The 10,024-nt window shown below is 39.5% G+C and overlaps 1 protein-coding gene across 1 annotated transcript; it reads right to left on the reverse strand.

Moving 5' to 3' along the window:
- Positions 1-1,645: 1,645 nt before the first annotated feature.
- KCNS3 (potassium voltage-gated channel, delayed-rectifier, subfamily S, member 3) lies at positions 1,646-3,176 on the reverse strand. The gene has a single exon (XM_009699514.1). It carries the CDS (start codon positions 3,128-3,130, stop codon positions 1,646-1,648), a length of 1,485 nt encoding a protein of 494 aa, XP_009697816.1. The 5' UTR covers positions 3,131-3,176.
- Between the last annotated feature and the right edge of the window lie 6,848 nt (positions 3,177-10,024).

The raw sequence follows: 10,024 nt of genomic DNA on the forward strand, positions 1-10,024 counted from the left end.
CAACCCTCTGCAGAGGCTAAAATCAATCGGTATCTTCTGGTTTTACTCAGTCTTGAAGTCAACTCCTACTGAGTTTGACCTGTCTAAGTAGAAACTCAGTAAGGGCTTCAGCATTTGGCCCAATAATAAAAACAAAACAAAACAAAACAACAGTTAAACCTCTCTTTAAGGAAAATACCAACATCACAGTATCTTTGATTCTCCATTGCCCAGCATCTAATTTAGTCACTAGACAAATGAAAGAAAATGAGTCTTCAGAAACACTATGGACTTCTGTAAGGTCCTCGAGATTCTCCTGCACTCCTTTATGCTAAACTCCAGGGCTGGCTTTCCTTTTAAATAGCCCTAGAAGATCCAGTTTGAACCAGAGCAGAGTTAGCTGGCTGCATAAGAAATCCCTGGAGAGGAGAGGAACGCACAGAGCTGCAGCACTCTGCCAGGCAATGAGCATCACTCCAGCCCTTAGTACAAACCAGGAAAGCTGCTGTCACCAACAAATGAGCTCTAGACAAAGGAGCTGAAATAATTTCATATATGGGTGCCTACACTCAGTGCTCACCCTGCAACTCTGATGAGCGATATATGGTAGAGGAGAGCATGTCCACACATCTCTGCTACTTGGCATTACAGCCCTGGACTGAGAACCAGTGCAGTCGAGATGCTGCTCACATTTGCTTCTACCACCGATGCAGTAACCTCCAGCAAAGGAATAGTGCCGACAGCAGGGAGCAATAACTTCTAAAGACCACCACAGATGTTTGCTTCAGTGCCCACAAAACAAAGTCCCTGGGGAAGCCACCGGGGTGGTCTTAATCACAGCAGGATCCTCTCCACACACTGGAATTGCTCAGGTTCACAAAGGCAGAAGAGGTGGCTAAATGGTACAATAAGCTCCTGTCCTGCCTACACCAGACCGTTCATCCTGGGACTCGTGATGTAGACCCTTTAGGACCTGACAGACCTTCACCATGTGGGACACTGGGAAAAATATAGGCACAATGGGATTAATTTATTTTAACAAACTAAAACTGTATTGTGCTTTTGGAAAGAAATTCACAAATATTATGCTTCCATGGAGTAAAAACAATATGTACCAATATATTTTCTGCTCCAGCTTAGGAAACGAGTTCCCAACTCCATGATTATATAAATGTGCTAGTGAGCACAGTTTTACATGTACATAATTCCTTCTTTTTCCTGATGTATTTACAGGTAAAAACTTCACTGACTTGTGCGGTAGTTCTTATATGTTTATAATATATCTCTACCTGAAAAGCAGCAAATTATAAAAGCAGAGTCTGTATAAGCTATCAGATTGCTGCAGGGGAAAAAACAACCAATAAACCAAAAAACCCCCCACAAAACCAAACAAACACTGATCCCACATTTAAACTTTTCCTGACTTTTTCTCCCCAAAAATGCATAATATTTGTTGTGTAAAAACTAAACCACCATATGAGGCATATTTTGAAGCCTCATATAAACAATGAAGCTTTTATGGCATCCTCAGAGCAAAGAATGTCCAAATATGGCTGAGAGTTAAGTACCCTGAGAATTAACTGCTCTTAATAAATTCACTGAAGTTTGTAAGTCCACATTTACCAAGAATCAGAAGAGAAATAAAGGGAAGAGAATGTGATTCAACTCATTTTCCTGTACCATTCTCTAAAGATGTTGTGTTATAAACATCCTCCATATCTTGGATGCTGGAGGCATCTGTTGAATCTTGGTCACTGACTACAATTCCTACTGAAGAAAGGCTAGAAATGAAGGAGTGCATCTTTTTTGCATAAATATCCCTAATGTTAAAATAAGGTAGGTCATTACATTTCTCTTTGCGATCATTGGTGCATTGGTCTGGATCAATATCTTTTTGTTTTTGATAGTACTTAGAAAACTTATTGAAAATAATGGTGATTGGAAGTGCTACCACTAGTATCCCACAGATAATGCATAGGGTGCCGAGCAGCTTTCCAGCAAGTGTGACCGGGTAAGTGTCCCCATAACCAACAGTGGTCATGCTGATGGTTGCCCACCACCAGCAAACAGGGATGCTGTGCAGTTCTGATGAGTCATCATCTTTCTCCACTGAGTAGACAAGCACTGAAAAAATAGAAATCCCAACAGACAAAAACAAAAGCAGAAGTCCAACTTCCTGATAGCTATGTCTCAAAGTGGCACCCAAAGACCGCAGTCCTACGGAGTGCCTGGCCAGTTTCAGGATGCGAAATATCCTCATTAACCGCAGGATCTGAACCACTTTCCCCATGTTTTCAATATCTTCACTTTCTTCTTCCTTCGTGTCCACAGCCAATGTGGCATAAAATGGGATAATAGAGACAAAATCAATGATATTCAGCGGTTTCTTCCAGAACTTCTTTTGACTTGGAGCCGTGATGAGCCTGATCACTAGCTCAGCAGTGAACCAGATGATGCACGTAATCTCCACAGCTTCCAGCACAGGGTCTTCAATCTCCCTGTCATTGGCGTCCAGCCTTTGAAACTCTGGCATGCTGTGAATGCACATGGCCACAATTGACGCCAGGACAACACTCAGGGATGACACGGCAATTAACTTGGCAGACAAGCAGTATGCAGGATTTTCCATTCTGACCCAGATCTTCTTTCTTATTTCACCAAAACACAGATTGTCAAACTTCTCCAGCTCTTTATCAAATATGGATGACTCTTCGTTAGAGGAGTCTATACTTCTGTCATTGCTCTTCTGATCCCAGTCTTTCTCAGGACCTTCTTCTTTCCTTTCTTGGTACCGATTGCTGCAGCATGAATCAATAAACAGCTCATTTATCCCCCAGTACTCTATTTCCTGACAGAAGGAAAAGACACAAAGTTCTTCCATGACGTGAAGTTTGCCCGTATAGTAAAAATTCAGAACATATCGGAACAAGGAAGGATTCCTGTCAAAGTAATATTCCTTGTCTGCAACACTATAATCATCACACAGCTCTAGAATAGCCTCTTCTGAATGGCATTTGAGAAGTTTCCCAAGCCTGGTATGGGGAAATCGGAGCAAGGTGCTTTGATCCACTGATTGCTTAAAGCCACCCACATTCAAATTGATAAGTTCTGCATCTTTGCCAGGTCTGCGGAAAAATTCACCATAGACCATTTTGAACAGACGAGTTCCACTACTGGTGCCCAATGAGATTACATTGAACCTGAAAAGAACATAAGATGTTGTTAGAGAATTTAATTCAGTTTTGCTCTTGTGACACATTCTTTTTTCCCTCTCCGGTTACTGGGAAATGCTATAACAAAAAAAAAAAGAAAAGAAGTTACAAATACCATTATTCAGCATTTCACAGAAGTAGGTTTAAATCAGTTTGGTGGTTTAACACAGCTTTAGTAAATTTGAAAGCAATAGGTTCTGGTTTAGCTCTCCTTCTTTTTTTCTAGTATGTAGGAAGAATGCCTAATTCATCAGTAAATCAGTCTCTGTTCTACTATCACATTGAAATTAAATCATGAAATAAGTTAATTTTAATGACGTAAAAATCTTTAGTTTAAAGATAGAAAACTTGTTAATCCATCAAAACATTTAGGACAAATTTAAGAGCAGGTGTCTTTCAATTATGGTTTCAGTAGAGTTGTATTGATTTATCTAATTTTGCAATTTATAACCCACTGCTTTCAACGTTATCTGCTTAAACGTGGACTACAATTACTTCTGTTGTCATATCAACTAATTTCTTTCTAGAGTCATCCACAGAAAAGCATTCTGTATTCTTGAAAACATATCAAATGTGTATCTGAAGCTTTCTAGTTCCTGACTTCAGAGTTTTGTTTAGTACATATTTGGGTATCTGCACTCCCTCAAGGTATCTTTCTACATGCCTTCCTACTCACCTGGAGTGTCACAACCCTTGGTCAGTTCCAGAAGCAATTCCTATTCTGCCACAGCATAGCCACAACCACTATGGTAACGCTGAGAAGTTGGTGTTGAAAGGTCATTTCTGGAAACAGGAGCTTCCAGAGATGGAACTTCCACAGAAATTTTGCCTCAGTAAGTAACTGTGGATACCTGCAGACAGACAGAAGACATTTCAGTGTTTCCAAATTTTACTGTAAGTTAAACCATTCAGCCGAAACTGAGTTCAAAAAGGTAGATACAGTTACTAGCAAATAAGTTAACTTTTTCAGAACTTAGCTCTTGCTTTCCTTCTAAGGAACAGCTGTCTTCAAGCCAAAATTGGCAGTTTCTACACTTGTCATGAGATTATTTATAACTTCTGATCATGAGGAGAACAATTTTTTTTGATCTCTGACACTTAAACATTAATTGATGTATACTAAGCTAATTTATTTCAGTTTAATATGAAAGTCAATGAATTTTAAATGTGACAAGAGAGTATTGTAATTCTCCAGTCCTAACAGATGGACTCATATAATGCAAAGAAATTGCTTTGGTGCTCTTTAATGACTTGGGGAAGCTACTCAAGGAACAGACAGTAATTTCTATACCTGTCCATCTTTCAGTGCCTCCCACAATAGCACCAATTATGATTCAAAGTTAGGACACGTTAGAGTTTGAAGATTTTTTGCTGCTTCTCAAGATCTCCTGACTCAGTTAATGAAGGTCATTAAGGTTATACCTATTTCTCTGTTCGTAATGTGTGCACCATGGTTGTATCCCTGCTGTATGTCAGCATGAGAAAGGAGCACTAGCACTGCTTTACATAAAAGAAACCTGGGCATTTTCCTCAAACAGGAGTCACTGTAGACTTTAAGAAGTGCCAGAGTGGATGCTTGGAATACTGGGCCTCAAGGGTGAGCCCCACTTTACACCACCAGAACAAGCAGGAGGCAAAAGAAAAAAATAACCCCTCCCCACAATCTTTATTCACTGTCAGCTAGAACAATTCAGCTTTCACTCAGCCTCAGGTACTTGTATTAATGGACTAGTTTTTTTGACTTGTATAGCCCCACACCCTGAATTTGTAAAGATAGCAATTATTTTCTTTCCGTAGCTTCAAATAAAAGACTAGAGCCACGGGGTCTTGTGGAGAAGGGAAGACTCAACTGAACTGAACTGATCTCTTGATGTGAATCAACCGCGAATACCCTGAACAGAGATAAGTCTGCATCTCCACCTCTGCCAGCTACAGCTCCATCAGTCACCCAGAGTAACTCACTATGCAACTTCTTACGCATCTCTATCTAATCCAGAACTGACTTCCTCCTAATTTTTTAAACAAACTGACTGAACTGGTTGCATCACGGAGGTGGAGCCATTTTCCAGCTACTGATCCCAAGTCTATCGTCCCAAACAGGAGGATCCAGCAAGGCTGCTTGCCTTGGAGGGACCCACTCTGCTGCAGAGCTCCCAACCTCCTTTTACTGCAGCAAGACCTGAAGGGAGACAACCTCATCCCGCTTCACAGTAGGGTGAACCCTCATGCACAGTGTTGTCCTTGTCACTTGTTGATTATAGCAAAAGGTGGAAATGGGAAAAGCCTTAAGAATTTGGTTCAAACTTCTGATTAAAAGCCAAGGAGAGGAGAAGGAAATGGAGATACAGATCCATGCTGAGAGAGAAAGCGCCAAACTGCCCAGAGGGCTGAAGAGTTTATCAACCAGAAGTTGAATCTCTCCAGCTGAGACTGTTCCATAGTATCTGTAAAATGCAATGATTTTTTTTCTCTGTGATGGAGAACACCTACTGTTTTGAGGAGCAGAAACTCCCTGCAACAGCCATGAAGGAAAGGGCTTCTGTTGCCTTCTTGCCACTCCAGTGCGTTCCAGACAGGGTGTGAACAGAGAAATAGATCACTGGGAGCTTATGGTGGCAGGGTTTCAGGGCACAAGTTAAGGCATATCAGGTTTTAATACAGATTCATTTTTTCTGTTTAGGGGGAGGTTAGAAAGGACTTTCTGAGCCATGATCTTCTCACTCCCCTCACCTTTAACTTCCCCACATGCAAGGGTTTCTTTAGGTTTGTCACAAACTTCACTAGAGATCTACTCAGTGCTGTCTTCTCTTACTGTTTCCCTTGCATTATTTTCTGATAGTCCTTCATACAAGTAGGAACACAGGGTCTGATGCTATAAACCTCACGTATTCTATTTCTGCTTCTTCATGGGACCCATTCCAACCAAAGCTACCGAAAATCTTATAAATATCTCCCTGTGTATAACAACTACTGGTGCGTATAACACATGAACAACCAGGCCCAGAAGATTCTGAAACTACATATTTGCTCTGGTAATTAATTCTGCAAAAAAAGATCTCTATCCAGAGTGAGCTTTATTTATACAGTGAAAGAAAAATATTATTTTGAAAAACAAGAAAAGGCATTTCTTTTTCTGGTCACACTACAACCCCCTTTAAACAACTTATTTTAAATCCAAATTACTTTGAAACATTAATTTTATTGTGTGCATAGCCCACCATACAATCAAGATAAAGTTCTTGTTCTGCTAAGACTTAGGGGGGTGGTGAAAGCACTATATGAGACATATTGCTTTCTAACTAAGCAAGACAGAGAATAGTCAGTTTTTATGGCATGATAAACTGTGTACATAGAAGTGATTTTACACCTTAAGACGTAGTTTGAAGACAGGTATTTACTAGCTAACAGAATGACTGTAACACATGGTTGCTCCAGGAATTTCCCAAGGCTCAGTTTTTAGGAATGATTAAGACATAAAATAAAAACACTGATCTCTGCTCACAGATGAAGGGCAGCAGGACTCAGATGATAAACAGTACCACACTCCTCTCATGATCTAGAGCCAAGTTGTGTTTTACAACACTATAAATTAAAAAAAAAATAATAAATCTCATAGACTGGGGTGACTGGAGGTCAAAGTCTCTTCAAAACAAAAAAGACTCTACTTATTGATTAATTTCAGTGAGTAAAAACTCTACCTCACTTTCATCAATCCATTAAGATAAGAGCACTAGCAATGCAAGCTAGTATATAAAAAACAGGCAAGATCTCAGATTATCTGGGGGCACTTCTGACCATAAAAAACACAAAGTAAGTTTTACCAGACATAACTAAAGCAAGAACTTAGTGCTCAGCAAATCCTTAGTACACTAAACTCCAACTTACTGTTGAGACAGCAATATAAAACCATATTGATTATGCAGATTATATTCATAATGGTGCCTCCATGTAATTGCTCTGTATAATAAATTCAGTGAGCAACAATTTATTGCTTTGTTTTGAGGGCACTGTAGTCATAATTTGTGCAAGATACAGAGAGAAAATGGATCTTGCTTATGAAGGCCATGATCTGGAACCTGCTATAATACTACTATTAAGTGATTTCTAGATTAAGGCAAGAATGTACAGGAAAGTTTCATGATAACTATGTCAAGAGGAGCTTCATGATCTGAAGGATGTCTTGTTTGACTTGCAGGGACCTTGATCCCTGAGCCACGGACCAGGACATTGCTGTGCCAGGCACCCTCAGAACAATTTGTGGCATTTAAACAAGTGACTCCAGCTACAGGGCACAGACCACAAATGACAACTTCTGTCTCAGCACAACATGCTCTCTACTCAAGGGAACCCATTACTCACTCAACCAACTTTTTTACTCAAAACTGTGCTTAGCTGGAAACGATGTTTTCCTGGAGTGCCAAAGCTTGTGTCGTGAACATCCTGAGAACACAGAGCTACCAAAAACTTTGCAACTCTCAACTTGAAGTGTAACATTAACCTCTTTGATCTTCTGTAAACAACAAGTATTCATACATAACATAATAAACTGCTAACCATTCCAAAGCACACACTTCTTGCCCTAGAGAGAGCATAAGAGAGTAAGCAAACACATACCAGATGTTAGTGACTTGGTTGCTTTAATTGCTTCAGTTGTTTCAACGAGCTACTGGATAAGAACTCATATAGAATAGAAAATGAAACAAAACACAAAAGAAAGATGCTTACTGGAAGAATCAACATTATTTTCCAAGATGATGAAAAAAACTCAACAAATAGAAGTTCCAAATGTTAAGCTTGAGGGCTAAATAAAAGCCAGTCATAAGTAAAGCTGTGTGAAAAGGATACAAACATTAGAATAAAAAACAAAATGACAGGATCCAACTCTTCCCAGCCCAATCTGGAGATGGGCTCTAGCCAGCGTTTCTGCATTCATACATTGGTGAGGCCACAGGCCTATTGTCTGGCTTGGATAGCGGATTGCAAAGTTCCGGGCTTTGAGCACGCTGTGAAATCCCTAAAGTTCACAAAAGAAGAGTCATAGAGGCAGAGTTTGTATATACGGCCCCTTTGAGAGAGCTATGCCACAGATGTATAACATATCCCAAAGTGCTGTGGTTCCCAACCTGTTCTGGAACAAACTCCTAGAAGATTATTAGTGGCAATGTGAAGTCCCATACCACAAATTTAGTTGTCAGCAAAGTTTCTCTTTCTCAGTTGTCTTTCACATATTCTTTACAAAAAGTCCCCATACTCTGTGAGGTCCTACATCACAAGCTTCAGCACATCTTTTTTGATATGTTGCACTTTTAAGCATTGTAGTACCTCAGCTACCGGTAATTCCGAATTGGGACAGTTTCAGCTTTTGTTAGTCTGTGATTATCCAGGTACAATGGAAAGAAAGTTGAACTGATTTACAATTGGATAGACTACATCGTGCTTTGCTACTTAAAATAGTCAAAGACAGCACGTGCCTACATATTTTATACATTTGCTCCATGGCTATGCTGTCTATAGCCTTACCTCCTGCTTGCTACACGGTAGCACTTCATAAACCTCTCAAGACTAAGAAAGCTCACATTTTAGGATAGTTTCCTCTAAGCTGAAAGAATTTGAATAAAAAGGGCCTAGTCCTGCTCACACTGAAGTCACGAGGGATATAAAACTGATGTGAATTTGAAAGGGCATGCAAACCTCTGGAACTCTACAAACTATTTCCAGAACTCAAGGATGTTTTCCCCAAAGAATCAGATGATCTTGTTAGATTCCCACTTTAGGGTTCCCAATTCAGAAAACTGAGTTTTGAGCAAATTCACTCTGAAGAGTCTTATTTGAGCACCCAACCATCCCCAAGCACCAGATCTTCCCTCCTAACAATGCAGACAACCACCTGGGCTCTAACTTCTGCTAATTCCTGGCAGTTAAGAGCTTCTACAAACCATCCCAGCTACACATGTGCAGTGTTAGACACCTAAGTACTTTTAAAAAGCTGTGGGTATGACCTTAACAAACTTCATCTCAGGATCAACATTTTCACTGATTTTTTAAGTGTTTGAATTTGTCCACTCATCATAGGGCAAATACTTGCGTAATGCACCACCTAAAAGTATTATCTATGCTTTCTGACTCACTAAGCATAGTAAAACATCTAAATGCATGTATAATTTACTTGATCAATCACAATTAAGGATTTGGACTGAAATCCAGTTAGTATGAATGACCTAAGCTAGGCAATAGTAACTGCTTTAGCACACACAATTAAGCCTGAAAAAATGTGAAGCAATATTATTTGGCATGGCCTCTTTCATTGTGATATAAGCTGTAGCCATCAACTCTACTTTGTAATATTTGACACAGTTAAGTTAACTGTAAAATCATTCACAGTCTGTAGGGGCAGAGGTTAACTTTAAAAAGTCATCTAGCACAAATAGCAAGACCATGTGAAGAAACTGCTCTGTGGTTACGGACATTCTGTGAGGCAAAGAGAATAAATTCATCAACTAAATTATTTACTCAGTTGTAATTTGTTTTTTATAATCCATTGGCAATGACATCCTTTATCCAGAATATTGCATTAAAATGCAGTGAAAATAATAGAATTATGCAACTATATTTCTCTTAAAATGGACTCAGTACAGCCTCCCAGAAGACCTTAGGTAAATAAAGTTTGAGTTGAAATATCCAGGGCCAAATTTTGTTCTGATGTTACTTTCACATAAGCCTACTTGGCTAAATTCACCCCTGGTACAATTCTACCGATGTCACTGGACTGTTTTAGAAATTGAACTTGTGCCAAATGTTCATGCATCTTTGCAATAAAATGGAGATCAGAAAGA

Source organism: Cariama cristata, unplaced genomic scaffold, assembly GCF_000690535.1.
Source record: "Cariama cristata isolate BGI_N322 unplaced genomic scaffold, ASM69053v1 scaffold9744, whole genome shotgun sequence".
In the NCBI taxonomy this organism is placed as follows: Eukaryota; Metazoa; Chordata; class Aves; order Cariamiformes; family Cariamidae; genus Cariama; species Cariama cristata.

What these genes read in the sequence shown, in the direction of transcription:
- KCNS3 (XM_009699514.1), bottom strand. Translation starts at nt 3,130, where the DNA reads ATGGTCTATGGTGAATTTTTCCGCAGACCTGGCAAAGATGCAGAACTT.